Source organism: Aethalodelphis obliquidens, unplaced genomic scaffold (assembly GCF_003676395.1).
Source record: "Aethalodelphis obliquidens isolate GAN/ISIS:26980383/991018 unplaced genomic scaffold, ASM367639v1 scaffold14, whole genome shotgun sequence".
In the NCBI taxonomy this organism is placed as follows: domain Eukaryota; kingdom Metazoa; phylum Chordata; class Mammalia; order Artiodactyla; family Delphinidae; genus Aethalodelphis; species Aethalodelphis obliquidens.
Window position 1 is genome coordinate 4139069 of NW_020837958.1, and position 14708 is coordinate 4153776.

At 48.9% G+C, this 14708-nt stretch overlaps 1 protein-coding gene across 2 annotated transcripts in view; it reads right to left on the reverse strand.

Moving 5' to 3' along the window:
- The window catches only part of CRY2 (cryptochrome circadian regulator 2), a 43930-nt gene that overhangs the window by 16014 nt on the left and 13208 nt on the right, over positions 1–14708 (reverse strand). For both annotated transcript variants that reach the window (XM_027114910.1, XM_027114909.1), the window contains exons 2-5: positions 9603–9711; positions 7087–7229; positions 5334–5518; positions 4504–4592 (exon numbers count right to left, since the gene is read on the reverse strand). In XM_027114910.1, coding sequence (XP_026970711.1) covers positions 4504–4592; positions 5334–5518; positions 7087–7229; positions 9603–9711 — 526 coding nt within the window. The remainder of the gene's footprint in view (positions 1–4503; positions 4593–5333; positions 5519–7086; positions 7230–9602; positions 9712–14708) is intronic.

The window sequence follows — 14708 nt, forward strand, 5'->3', positions numbered from 1 at the left end:
CCAAGCCAAAAGCCTGGCCGTCACCTTTGACTCCCTGCTCACCAGGTCCTGTCAATCCTACTGTCCAAGTGTTTCTCTAATCTGTCCTTTTCTTTCCACTCCCTATTGCCACCAACCTGGTTTAGGCTAAGATTTTATCTATACTGCACAACTGTGACAGCCTCCTAACTGACCTCTCTGCATCAATTCTTGTCCCCCCTAATCCACCCTCCACAGTGGGAGCACAGTGATTCTTTAAAATGGCTGTCCCTGAGGACAATACATGCACTGGGCTTCCTGGTGTTCTTAGGCTAGAGTCCCAAATCCTAAACATGGCTTACAAGCACCCCACAGTGGCCCCATCTTTCTAGCTTCCTTCCTCACCACTCTTCTTTAGCACCATGCTCTTACTAGCCTTTACACATGCAGCTCCCTTGGCTGGAGTGCTGCCTTCCTTTCCACTCCCCTTTCCTTGGTTAATTTTGACTCTTCCTTCAAGTCTCAACCTAAAGGCCACCTCTTTGGCAGGTGATCCCTCAGGTATTGGTTAAGTACCTCTAACAGACGCGAGGTATATTTACCTGCTCATATCCTTGGCCCACCTCTCTTTGAAAATCTTTTTATTTTAAGTGAAACACAGATACAGAAATCACACAGATGTGTGCTTAACAAATTATTCTAAGGCAAACACCTGTGCAACCATCACCAAAGTTCAAGAATCAGTACTTTGCCGGCCACCCCAGAAGCCCATCTATGTGCTCATCCCAGTCACGGTCCCTTCCCTGCCCCGTAAGTGACCACTTGCCCAACTTTTATAATAATCACTTTCCTGGGACTTCCCTGGTGGCGCAGTGGTTAAGAATCCGTCTGCCAAGGCAGGGGACACGGGTTCGAGCCCTGGTCCAGGAAGATCCCCCATGCCGTGGAGCAACTAAGCCTGTGCATCACAACTACTGAGCCTGCGCTCTAGAGCCCACGAGCCACAACTACTGAGCCCACGTGCCGCAACTACTGAGGCCCGTGAGCCTAGAGCCCGTGCTCCGCAACAAGAACAGCCACTGCAATGAGAAGCCCGTGCACCGCAACGAAGAGTAGCCCCCGCTTGCCGCAACTAGAGAAAGCCCGCGCGCAGCAACAAAGACCCAACGTAGCCAAAAATAAATAAGTAAAATAAATACATTTTAAAAATAAATAAATAAAAATGTTTACATTTTCCTGTTTTTGCAAAGCACATTTGGAAGGGAGGGCTTTATCTTTTCAGTTATTTCTCGCATTTTTAAGTGTTTTTTTCTTGTTTTCACCCAAATGTGCATCCCGAGGCCCTATAGTTTAGTCTTGGCCATGTAAAAGACTTTGAAGTGTTTTTTTTTATTATTAATTTTTATTGGAGTATAGTTTCTTTACAATGTTGTGTTAGTTTCTGCTGTACAGCAAAGTGAATCAGCTATATGTATACATATGTCCCCTCTTGTGGATTTCCTTCCCATTTGGGTCACCACAGAGCACTGAGTAGAGTTCCTTGTACTATACAGTACGTTCTCATTATACTTTGATGTGTTATTTAAGTTTCTTTTACTCTATGCATTTCCTGCCATTTCCTTCTTTTCCTTTTATATTTTCTGCCAAAGAATCCAAGCCGTTTGACTTGTACTAATTCCCACAGTCCAGATTTCCCTGTGTACTTACGGTGCAGTTCAACACATCCCTCTGTCCTGTGTGTTGCCTGCAAATTGGTGGCTGGTACCAGAGACTGGCTTGGACTCAGATCTGATCTCCTTGGCAAGACTACAGGGGGTACGTGCCTGACTGTCACTCTCCTTGGTGTTACAGGTCATTAATGTATCATGTGTCCTCACTAGGGGCTGCAAGATTCCATCATCCCTTTTTCATTTAATTGGGACACCTTTATGGAGAGATGCTTGTCCTCAGCTACTACTGGGTAAGCCAGTGGTAAAGATCATACTGTTTGCCTCCCCCTTTTTGGTAGCAGCACCTAATTTTCTTGTGGTGACCCAACCCTTCCCTAATCTCAGTTCAAGGTGGGAAAGTAAAGCTAAGCCACCTCTGACTCTGGGAGTGGGCTCACTCCCAGATTCAAGTCTGGCCAGAGAAAGCGCCCCTTTCCCTGGCCACAGTGACAGAGTCAGGGAAAGTCACATGGCCCAAGCCAGACCAATGAAAACACCCCTTGAGACTTTTTCTGAAGCTTTTGGAAAAGAGGCAGACAACGTCCTCTGGTGGTGCTAAGCAGATTGAAAATAAGCTGCTGGTGACCAGCCTTGCCGCTGCTCAAGGAAAGCCTGCCTGAGAATGAGATAATACAGAGGAAAGCAGAGCTGAGATGGTGAATGCATTCCAAGTAGCACTAGCTGGACACCTAGATCCAGCTGTGCCTGAAGGCTACATCTTGGACTCTTGGTTATACGAGTTACAAAAATCCCTTTTTCAAAGGCCAACTTGCAAACAAGAACTGATTAATATAATCATCTTGCTCTTTCATTCCCATAACCCTCTGAACTACTCCTTTCCTAACCCTAAGCATACTGTAATTACTTGTTTCGTGTCTATCATCTCCTATAGACTATGTTTCTGGAGACAGACACAATGCCTGTCTTTTTAGGCAGTCTTTCTAGCAGCTAGACCATTCTGACATAAGAAAATACTCGTTTCAGATGTGGAGAATTGAAGAAGTTAAAATAAACCTCCTGAAATGGTTAAACTCCCGCCCATCAGGTACCTTTTGTTCTCCCTGATGTGTAAAATACAGTATTCCCTCGGGCTACCACTGAGTCTGAAGGGCCCTGACATAAGGTCCCACTCCAAAGGGGCCCTCCAGGGGTGTCTGGAAAAGAAGTCCCTGACTTGGTGATTTTTTTTTTTTTTTTTTTTTTGCTGTACGCGGGCCTCTCACTGCTGTGGCCTCTCCCGTTGCAGAGCACAGGCTCCGGATGCGCAGGCTCAGCAGCCATGGCTCACGGGCACAGCTGCTCCGCGGCACATGGTATCCTCCCAGACCGGGGCACGAACCCGCGTCCCCTGCATCGGCAGGAGGACTCTCAACCACTGTGCCACCAGGGATGCTGGTCTGGCACCCAAAATGCTTTTAAGGGGATAATAATCCCCAAGCTATAGGTTAGCTCTTTACACTTTTAAGTCTCATTGTACTCCTGCCACCCCATTTCTGGGGTGGCCTTTGAAAAAGGGATTTTTTTAATTCATATAACCAAGAGTCCAAGATGTAGCCTTCAGGCACAGCTGGATCTAGGTGTCCAACTAGTGCTACTTGGAATGCATTCACCATCTCAGCTCTGCTTTCCTCTGTATTATTTCATTCTCAGGCAGGCTTTCCTTGAGCAGCGGCAAGGCTGGTCACCAGCAGCTTATTTTCAATCTGCTTAGCACCACCAGAGGAAGCTGTCTGCCTCTTTTCCAAAATCATCTGTGCCTTTCTGCCTCCTTGGCCCAGCCTTTGTCTCCAGACTGACCGTAAGAATCTCTTGGTAAAGCTGATGTGGACAAAGACAGCTGGTTCCCCCACGCCCTTGGACATCAGTTATCCTTTTAAATTGCTGGGGCTTGCTTTTGGCCCTGTCTGATGGTGACACCCAAATAGGGACATCAAGGCTGCTGGGCCTTGGGGAGGCTAGGCCCATGGTGTGCCTTCACTGCTGGTGAGGTACCTCCAGGGCTGGGAAGCATTCTTTCCAAGTCTGCTATCTTAGCCTCCTTCTTGCATTATCACCTGGATGCTGGGCCAAATGCCCAGCCATCTGAGCAGGAATAGAACAAGTTGTGATTTTAGGGACCCAGTCTATAAACCATCTGCAGGGGGGCAGGAAATAGGAGCTGACTGTTCATGAGACCCTCCTCTGCTTCTCTAGTCCCAGGGAGGTGGGGGCATGTGACATTATGAGGGGTGCCTCTGGGGCCTTGGCCTCTTTCCTTCCTCTTACCAATTCCCACTTTACTGGGAGGTGGGTCATTTGTTCTCTGTGACAAGCAAATGGAAATCAAACCCTTGGAGGAGACCCAGCAAAAGGTGGGGGGCACATAAACACAAAATAATTAATCTTATGGACTTTACTGACCAGATACCCTCTTAGTAAGGGGACACACAGATGAAAGAAAAGCAATCTAGCCTAAGTTTTAGAATCACATAGAACAAGATCTCACTCTACTACTTACTGTGTGACCTCAGGCAAGTTACTTAACCACTCTAAGCCTTAGTTTCCTAATCTGTAAAATGGAGAGCTTAATGCTGTCCTTGTAGGGCTGTTGGAAAGATGAAAGGATATAGTGCAAGCAGGTGCTAAACCCAGAAATGCTCAGCCCAGTGACCAGCCCATGGTAAGCACTCACTAAATGGTAACTGCTATTATTATTGTTGTTATTGCCATAAGGAAGACTTTCCAGTTTTCAACCAGCTTGAGTTAAGAGGCACTAAGGGACATGAACCTGGCTCCATCTTCCCTGCGGCATGGGTGTCAGCATCTGAAGTTCTGTGTCTCAGAAACGGGGCCGTACCTTCCGTTCCAGGTGCTTATCCAGGCGGGCCAGAGCTTCCGTCTCTCCTCCTTGCCAAACAGCTGGGCCGAGTCCTTCAGTGGGGAATCCTACACGGGGAGGAGCAGGTCACAGGACTGGAGGTCAGGCCATTTCAGTGACGGCTCGGCAAGTCCTCCCAGGCTGGGTTGCTCTTTGAGCTTCGTGGGAACTGAACCACTGTGTTTCTGGTGCTAGTGGGGCTGAGATAATCCTTAATGGGTCCATGTTTTCTAAGTCACGTTGGTTCTCTTTCCACCGTGACCTTTCCTCTCCTTTCTCTCGCCTCCCCCAAGCTTCACACTGGACAGGTGAACAGTCCTGTACAGCTGGCACTGTCAGGTTAGCTGACTACTCGGTGAGAAAGGTTAACTGTTCAGATCAAAACAATGGATGGTGGGGAGGAAGGGGAACGGGAAGGGGAGAGAGGGTGTAGTCAGTAACCTGAGAGGCCGACATACCCCCTTTCATCAGAAACAACACTAGTTATGTTGGTATTGAGAAGCCCACTGATGCCAGCACCAGGCTGTGCCTGTATCTGAGAGGGAAAAGTACAAAAATAGAGGCATGAACTAGAAACAGAAGATTACATACATAAATACGAACAGAAAAAAGACTGCAGAAGGACTACTGCAAAATTAAGGCTGGTTTTCTCTGGGTGGTGGGTAATAGTGCTATTTCCATTTTCGTGTCTCCGTATTTTCTAAAGTGTCTACAGTAACTGCATTACTTTGACAGAAAAGAAAGAACGGCAAATTCTTTTACAAAAAAGGAGGTGCTGGCATGAGAGGCTTGGGGCAGGAAGTACGCACCCAGCTCCTCCAGGGAGGGCACGCCATAGGTCTCATCGTGGTTCTCCTGGATCTCGGCCCTGCAGCCCTCCATCTGCTGGCTGGTCACAGAGCCCACAGGCTTCTTGGGCAGCTCCATGCGGCTGATGATGGCCTGAAAGCGCTTGTAGGTAAGGGGCGGCTTCTGCCCGTTCAGCTCAATAATCCTGGGAATCCCAAAGCACCCCAGACGTCCGTCACTCACAAGACCCTTCATCTCAGGTCCCTGCCCACCCAGAAAAGAGCCCAGACTTCGAAGGCTTGGAGGGTGGCTTTCCTCATCCGCTCATGGGTCCCACTCCTAAGTGGAAAGGAGGGGACAAGGGGGGCTACATCTCCATTTTACCGAGAGGGAATATGAAGCCTAGATTGCCGGAGCAGGTGCCTGGAGCAAGTCAGGGCCAAAACTGGGGCTCAATTCCAGGTTCCCTGGTGCCGATGTGGAGCCGCCTAAAGACAGAGACTGACAGTATCTCTCTAATCACAGAAAGGTCCCCACTGGCCTTCTTGGTCCTTGGTTTGCCTGTCCAAGCCACAGGGAGTCCCGTGGACCTCCCTCTCTATCCCAGCGTAAGCCTCGAGGAAGTTCTTCGATAAGAGCGGCAAACATGTTCCTTGGTTGAAAAATCATTCCCTTGTTGGGCCCCAATTACTAGAACAGAGAGGTGGAGAACAGCCTGTCCTCCCTAAATCGGAGGCTGGGCCTGGGGTTAATAGTAACAACTAATACTTCAAGGGTTTTCTTTTTCTTTTTTGCAATTTACAAAAGTATTTTTTCATGAGCAAGGGAAACACAGCGGCACTGAGATAGGAAGAAAAGATACAGGAGAGTTTAGAGGAGAACTGAGGCTGTTTTTATAAGGATGAACTGGGATGGGCTGCAGCTAGACTCCTGGGGCTCTTGTTGGCCAAGAAGCAGCTTACGCAAGCCGGGCTTGCTGGGCGAGTTTATATATCAGTTCCTTTCTCCTCCCTTCCGTTAGTGGAGACAGAAGGTTGGCTGCTGCCCCTGCAGTACCTCACCCCTCCTCCGGCACGTGGCAGGAGGAGGAGCTCCACACCCAGCGCTTCCCTGAGCTGAGCCCAGCTCACATGCAGAGCTGTGTGACCCCCACCACTGGTTGTGGGGAGAGGGACAGGGAGCAGGGCTTGGCAGCAGTGGCAGCAGCAGCAGGAGGGTGACAGCTCTCGCAGGGTAGGGGAGGAGAGGGTTTCCTCCTAGCCCCTCTGAAAGCACAGAGGCCCTGCAGGGATCTCTAGAGCCTCGGGAGCAACATCTAAATGCATGGCCGGGAAACCCAGATAGCCAGGGGAGCCCAGGGAACGCATCTCAGGAACAGAAGTTGTGTCTATGAGGACAGAGATCTGCTGGGAGGGGCGACAGACAGGGCCCACTGAGGTCAGAGGGCCGTTTCTGAGCAGCAGGACAGAAGCGGGAGTGTGTGGGGTGGATGGGACTGGAGCGTGTTAGGAGCAGATCTATGAAGATCCTGAGTGGGGAGCCTCACTGCTCTGTCCCTTGGGCCTAATAAGCCTCTTTGCACCCAAATCGGGTAAGCTCTTTGAGCTGCTCTACAGGCCCCAACTCTGACCTATTCTCTTCCAGCTTCTAGAAAACGCCATACTTCATGCGCCAGGGGGCCCTATTGCTGAATCTCCCTGAGTTCCACTCAGCAGGGGCCCAAATCACCAACTCCCACAATTGGCAACCTGACCCCTGGGGCCCATCTCTTACTTGTCCAGGTCATAGAGAGTATGAGAGTTCTCAGTCACCACCTCCACACCAGCCTCCTTGGCCATCTTCATGATGGCTGCGTCCCGTTCTTTCCCAAAGGGTTCAGAGTCATATTCAAAGGTCAAGCGGGTCACCCCCCATTCCTGTAGGGAGAGAATCTGTAATGCTCAACACTGTTTGGGGAGAAAGAAGCTGGGCACTCAGCTCTCTCCTGGGAGGGTACAGAGTAAGTCTAGAGACCTGACAGAACGGGCTGCAGAACAAACTAGGGACAATGACTTGAACTGGAAAACCAAAAATCTGAGATCCACAAGGTTTGAGGAGGGCAGGCCTTTGAGGTGAGGCCAGCAGCCTACGACAGTGGAGCCCGAGGCTAGTGGTCTCTGTGGAATCAGGAGAGAGGTGGGAAGCTCTGTGCACTTGCTGTGTCCTTGTGGTAGGAGAATGCAGCAGGAGGATATAAATACATGCTCCCAGGGGAGCCTCCAATCCCAGAAAGGCACTGACTCAATGGTAAAGATGGCGGGGGACAGGATTGCCATATTCCACCTGCTTGGCAAGCCTTTCCCAGAGCTCCTCAGGGCCCTGAAAACTTCTGGCCTAGTTTTCTTGGCAGACTTGTGCTGTGTGAAGTGTGTTGATGGTTTCCACAGCAACACTCCTGAGGCCAGTAGGAAACACAGCTAATAGGCTCCAGGTCTCAGAGAGCTGGGAAAGGAGGAGCAGCCCTTAGCCCAGAGGTCAGAGAAATCAGACCAGAGGGACCACATATTTAAAAAGAAGGGAATTCTTTTCCAAGTCTTTAGTCATGTCTGGTAGAAGTTTCTAGATTTCCTAGCAAAGCTGGGAGAAAGTGGCCCAGTGAAAAGTTGTACAGAAAACCCACAGAAAGCCCTAGAGCATGCAACTAGCTAGAAGGAAACCACATTCCAACCAAAGTCTCTGGTCATGGTCCCTTAAAACTCTGAATCCCCGGGGCAAATGTCCTGGCCGTGCACAGGCCAGCCTGGTCCTGACTCAGCCCTGATGCATGTGAGTCCTGAGCAGGGTTGCTTATCCCTCGTTCAAGGACAGCAGCACTACACACTTATTGAGCACTTACTATGAGCCAAGTACCATGCTTAGCAGTTCATATAGATTACACTGTTAAAGACTCATAACCCTGTGAATAATAATAAAAATATTATTAGATGACACCTTTTCCAAGAAGCCTCCTAGGCCTTCTCCCTCAGTATGATTCTCCTGAACGTTGCCCGTTTTCCATCACAGCAGTTATCATATGGCAGTGAAGCTTCCCATTACTTGCCTGTTTCCTCCATTACAGTGTGAATGCTCACAGCAGAAATCATGCTTATTCTTCATTACCCTAGGACCTAGTATGGGGCCTAGTACACAGTAGAAGCTTAATAACATACAGTGAATGAATGATCTGTATCTCTGGGCTGTTAGCGGGTTGGCCTCTGAGGTGCTGGGAGAGAGGGGACAATGCAGAGGCAGAAGAGAGGCAAATGTGTTTAACGGTGCGGTGGTTAAGAACACAGCCCTGGAGTCAGAGCCTGGGCGCAAATCCTAGACCACCACCCTTAGCTTCCCAAGATACTGTTTCCTCATCTGCAGAATAGGGACAGCAGCGCCCACCTCTGAGGGCCGCTGTGAGGAGTACGTGAATTAATGTATGTGAAGCACTTACCTAGAACAGTGTTTGACTCATGGTCAGCCCTCAATGAATGCTGGCTATTATCAGTACCGTGGCATTTGTGCGGGGACGTAAAGTGAATGATGAAGTGTTTACTAAGCTATGGCCTTGACATTAAGTCTTTGCTCTTGCCTTTTCCCCCAGGAAGAGTAGGGAAGGAAGCTGGGGTGGAGAGAGGCAGAAAAACAACTGTGTGCCACTGAGGATGAGGGGAGAACGTCCTAGAGTCCTCTGTCCATGAGCACTTTCGTCTCTGTTTGGGCCTTAAAAACTGTGTTTTATAAAGGGGTTGGGGGGAAAAGTGGGCTGGCTACCTGGTATAGCAAACAGAGGCCTATATGGTACCTAAATGAAGATTTTATCAATCACTCACAGAGGAAGTAGGGATGTTTCCTCAGAGAGGCTGACTTTTTTTTCCAATAAGCAAAGCAAAGCAAGATGGGGAACGCCCATTGCTCAATAGGAAAGCTCACCCTCAAACTCCTGGCGTAGGATGAGCCCTAATAAATCTTGCTGGCTTGAGCCAAGAAAACATCTAAGGAAGCCAGTGGCATCCGGGGTGGAATAACTTGCCACATCCCATGTCTGGACTGAGATGGGAACTTTCCAACAAGACACTGGATTCACAGAATTTCTCCTTAACGCAGTTTCCATTCTGTTGGCAGCTGACTGGCTGCATTTGCTCCCAACTTCCCTAGCAGCAGTGGTCAGACCGTCCCCGACCATTTCCATGTCCTCAGTCAGAATACTGTCTCGTTCAGTCTGTGGGGAAACCCTGGAGCAGACTCTCACTATCTTCTCTTGGACTTTGCACACTTACCTTGAACAGCCTTGGGAACACGTCAGCCGGCTGTCCCCGGACTACAAACAGGCGGGAGTTCAGTTTCCTTAAACTTGTGTCCAAATCTTCCAGAGACTGAAGTAGGAACCTGCAGAACCCACACAGTCCTTGTTGGTGGTAACACAACAAAGAGTTACTCTTTCCTAACAAAGCTGGGAGAAGCTGGTACATTGTTTATGCCAAACAAGTAGCATGGTTCTACTGCGACGTGTGATATGGTAGAGGATCAGTGCCATCTCCGCTGAAATCCTGCCTTTGTCATTACTAGCTGTGTGACTTTAGGCAGTTACTTAACCTCTTTAGCTTTCCCCCCAGCCCCGCCCCTAATCTGCGATATGGAGTTGGTGTTGGTACCTATCTCACAGAATTGTTAAGAAAGCCAAATAATGCACGAAGAACATTTAGCACAGAGCCTGGCATGTAGGAAATCTGCGGTATGTGTGAGCTGCTCCTACTCGTGTTGTTCCTCTGTGATTACAGGCAAGTCACTTACCCCCTCTTGGCCTCAGGCCCTGGGGGTAAATATCTTCCCACCACCAGGTGGTTGTGAGAATCAAAAGGGAGGACACACGGGAAAGCCATCTGAAAGACAAGTACAGTCCCGTGGTATGGAGGCCTGAGGTCCTATTAGCAGAGGAACAAGACTGCAAGAGCCCTGGAAAGTCTCACCTACCCTGGTCCAACAGACTCCCTTGTCTTTCCGCACTCATGCTTTGGGCTGCACGGATGTCTACCGCCACGGTCCCATGGTCCCACAGCCTGGGCTGAGTCCCCAGTTGCCAGGGTTTCATTTGGCAGGTAGCTCATTCTCCAGGCTTCTCCAGGGCTCTGGCCACCAGGTTTTTGTCCCAAGAGGGAGGAGGCACTCCTCTGTAAGATATCCTCCCATGCTTTCGGGGGTGGGAGTTGAGGTGTGGGAGACTCCAGAAACTTAAGAGACCTAGCCTGAGCTGGATCACCATGGGAAAGGGAAAGGAAATTAACACTGCCTGAGAGCCCTCAGTGTTTTATTTATTTACTTCATAGGACCACAAAAATTTATTACCTGTTCAGTTAGGCATAATCACCTTTCTGAGAAATTCCACCAATACATTTTATGATATGTGTTTTATCTTTAAATTAACATTTTAAACAGATTATGTGTTTTATCTTTAACATTTTAAACAGATTAACTCTTCATGTGGTTCAAAATTCAAGTTACAAAAAGGTACACAGTAAAAAGTCTCCTCCTCCTGCTTCCCCAAGGAACTTAATCCATCCCCCTCTCCAGAGACAACTAATGTTATCAATGTCATTATATGCCTGTTATGCTTTTTAAGTGCGTTTTCTTTTGAATTCTCTCAACACATTTTTTTTTTTTTTTTTTTTTTTGCGGTATGCGGGCCTCTCACTGTCGTGGCCTCTCCTGTTGTGGAGCACAGGCTCCGGACGCGCAGGCTCAGCGGCCATGGCTCACGGGCCCAGCCGCTCTGCGGCACGTGGGATCTTCCCGGACCAGGGCATGAACCCGTGTCCCCTGCATCGGCAGGCGGACTCTCAACCACTGCGCCACCAGGGAAGCCCTCTCAACACATTTTGAAGGAAAATACTATCCTGTTTTTATAGATGAGGAAAATGAGATACAGAGAGGAGAATTAATTTGCCAAAGATTACATTTATTGAGTGACAAAGCTGGGATAACAAACTATCCGACTCTCGGTCAGACTCAAACCATGTTTTCTTCTCTGTGCCGCATTTCTTAAGCCTTTCAGTGGCACATCAAACACTGCTCCAGGGGCTGAGATTCCTGCAGGATCTCATGTGTTTGCGGCAAACACAAACGTGACTCCAGATAATCCACTGACATTCTGCTCTTCTTCCTCAGGAACGATGCCCTGGCAGGTGAGCCGCGTTCATGGACACCTCCTGCTATCTATGCTGGGGTCTCCCACCCAGGCCTGTCAACGACGGGAATCACCGGATTTTATTTTGAGCACAACGAAACCCGGTGGCTCCTATGCAGCACATCACGTTCCCTTGACTATGGGAGGCTTACAGAAGCAGCGACTGTTCCCAGGCTGCCAACTGGAACCAGTCCCTGCTGCCACCTCTGACGTCGACAACCTGACACTGCCAGGCGGAGAATGCCACAGACCCACATTCCAGCACGAGCTGAGTCCTGGGCTCAGCCCGAAGCATCAGGCTAGCTCAGGAGCAGGCAGAGACTCCCCAAGGGGTTGCGATGGGAGACTGACAGGCTGAATGCTGCTTTATGCAAAGCCAAAGCTCCACCTCTGCGAATTCCTGTTTCTGAAACACTGTCACCCTCAGAAAAGGAAAGCTGAGACAGAGTGACGCACTTGCACTTGCTCTGGCCTCCTCCCAGGCCTCACCCTCTTCTCAGGAGGAAAAGACGAGAGACCAGTGTAAACTGCCTCTGTGCCACTTGAAACCTGGGCCCTGCCAGGCAGAATGCCTAGGGATAACTGGTGACTTAGATTCTGCAAGCCCAGGACAGAGGGTCCTGCGGCTCCCAGGAATGTCCCTGCCATGCACTTTGGGGGTCTCAGCCTTCATAGTCCACCACGCTGCCCAGGACTTTGATTTGAAGCTACAAATAGGACTGGCATGCACATGAAAGCTAGGTTCCAGCTGCTTTCTGTAGACTTTATTTCTAGACCTCATTTATTAAAAGGAGAGATTCCTTGCAGCATCTCTGTAGTACAGATAACCTTGTGAGAACCCTTTTCTTCTTTGACAAGAGAAGTCTATAGCCGAGGCAGTGAGCGGAAGGCACGACTCTGGACTCAGCAACCAAAGGATAATAACAGTAACAGCAACAACTAACATTTAATGAGCATTTACAATGAACCAAGTACTATCCTACTTGTTTTACATACATCACCTCCTTTAATTCTCATTTTACAGATGAGGGAAACTCAGGTACAGAGAGATTAAGTAATTTGCGTAACATCATTCACTTAACAGGTGGCCAGAATTCAAACCCGGACAGTGTGGTTTGGCGTCTTTATTCTTAACCACCAGGCTCCACTGCCTCTCAACCAGGACTTACCCCCTGAGCACCGAGGCTGTGCTGCCAGGGACTCAGCCATCAGAGAGCACCACAGCTCTACTCGTAGGCCAACACCTTTGCTACCAAATCCTTGCTCCTCCGGGGATCAACAGCTGTGAATCACCCAGAAGCTTGCTTAAATGCAGGATCTCAGGCTCCATCCCAGACCTCCAGAAACCGAATCCACACTTTAGCAAGATCCCCTGGTGACTCCTTTGCACATCAAAGGTTCAGAAGCACTGTCCCAGAAAACTGAATTTTACTTCTAGCTTCTATTTACAAGTTGCCTTTCTTTGCTTCTAGTTTGTTTTCACTGAACTTCCTCTCTTTGAGAGCCTGGTTTCTGCCTCCCCTTTGGCCCTCTAGAAATGCTGTTACTTACTTCCAACTCCCCCGCTCCCCAGTCAAGCCCTGCAGGGTTCCTGCAGGAAGGGAGGCCTCAGGATGGCCCCCAGGAGCCCCAGCCTCCAGGCAGACAGAGAAAGAGTAGCCACCGCTAGGGCACCACCTGTGAGGACTGCCAAGAAGGAACAGGGGGCAGCGGAGCAGTGCTTGCCCTGGGCAAAAGCTCACTGGGGCCAGCGGGCGCATTCTTTCACCAGAGAGACCCTTGGGCCTTTGTGCTCCCCTAGAGCCCTCGTCTCCACATGGCCGGTTTCTCTTTACTCCAATGAGGGGGGACTCTAAAGAAAACTGGCCTGGGCATTGGAGGTGGCAGTGTTCGGGCAGGCAGCTAACCCTTGGCAGCTCCAAGCTGAGCTCACGTGGCTGAAATTCAGAGCGCACCGTCCTGGGTGAGAGTTCAAGCTCACCCTTTGGATTAGACAACATGTGCAGCTTACTTGCATTATGTAAGTGCTCTGGAGCCAGAAGCAGACAGAACTGGAAGAAATCAAATTGGGATTTCAAAAAATACTAAAAGGACTCAGTAATTCAGGGACTCCACGGAACTAGCCCTTTAAAATAAAAGACACGTAGATCTTTCAGGGAAGGACTTCTCGAGAGAAGGCAGATTCTGTGTTGAGAAATATTTTGTTTGTTATTAATAGGAAGAGGGAAAATGATAGTGAACTCTCTTTTTGGGTCTAGATCGCCCTTGACCAAGTTTCTCTGCTTCAAGCCAAGGTTAACTGTAATGATGATATCATTGGCCAGCCCAGACTGGCTACATAGGCTATTAATATAAATTAATTTCTCCTAAGTAATTAAGAGCGCTTTAAGCCCCATGGAAAAGGATAACCCAAACCCACAATCCATAGCAGGGATTGATCTCTACGTATCACTTGGCTAAAACTATGTTTATTCTTTCCTAATTTCAAAGAGAAAGATGAATGTGAAAGTTTTCATCCCTTTTAGGCAAATGGAAACATTTCCTCAGCAGCAGAACAATACAGTGACTCTTGGGTACCAGTGTGAACAACTCAGAGAAACTCAAATTTCCCTGCCTGTAGACCTTCTTGCTGACCAAGTTCCAGGGAAGAACCACCCAACTTGGACAGTCCACCAGTGTTTAGCTCCCGGCGTTGGGAAGAGAGACACACTTGTTCTCATCAGGCATGCTGGGGAGTTCCCAGGTCATCTCATTCACTAGTTCTGAGTGATTTGGGCTGATATTTTATTTCTACCAACTCCTTCTGCCCCCAAGTTCCTGAATACAGGTGTAGCACAGAGCCAAGGAGAAAATGACATAAATAAAGGGTGAGGTGAATTGTTGCCAACACCCATCTGGGTTGCAGTAGGGAGAGAAAGGTAATGAAAAACTGCAAGGGCCATTTTTAAATCTAGAAGGGGCTCACATCCCCTTCTTTTTTTTTATGGTTCTCACTACAGTACTTCCTTCTAGACGCAGTAAATTTGGGGAAGGTGGGGCTGGGGAAAATGGCAAAGGGTTTAGCTAACTAGTGCTTGGCAGAAAAAAGTCCTGAGGCTCAAATGCTACAATTAGCCTATAAACGTCCCACTACCACCAAGGCAAGGAGTATGCAAGCCCTTCCCCTATGCTAATAAATGTACATGTTCTTGGTTGCCTTTCT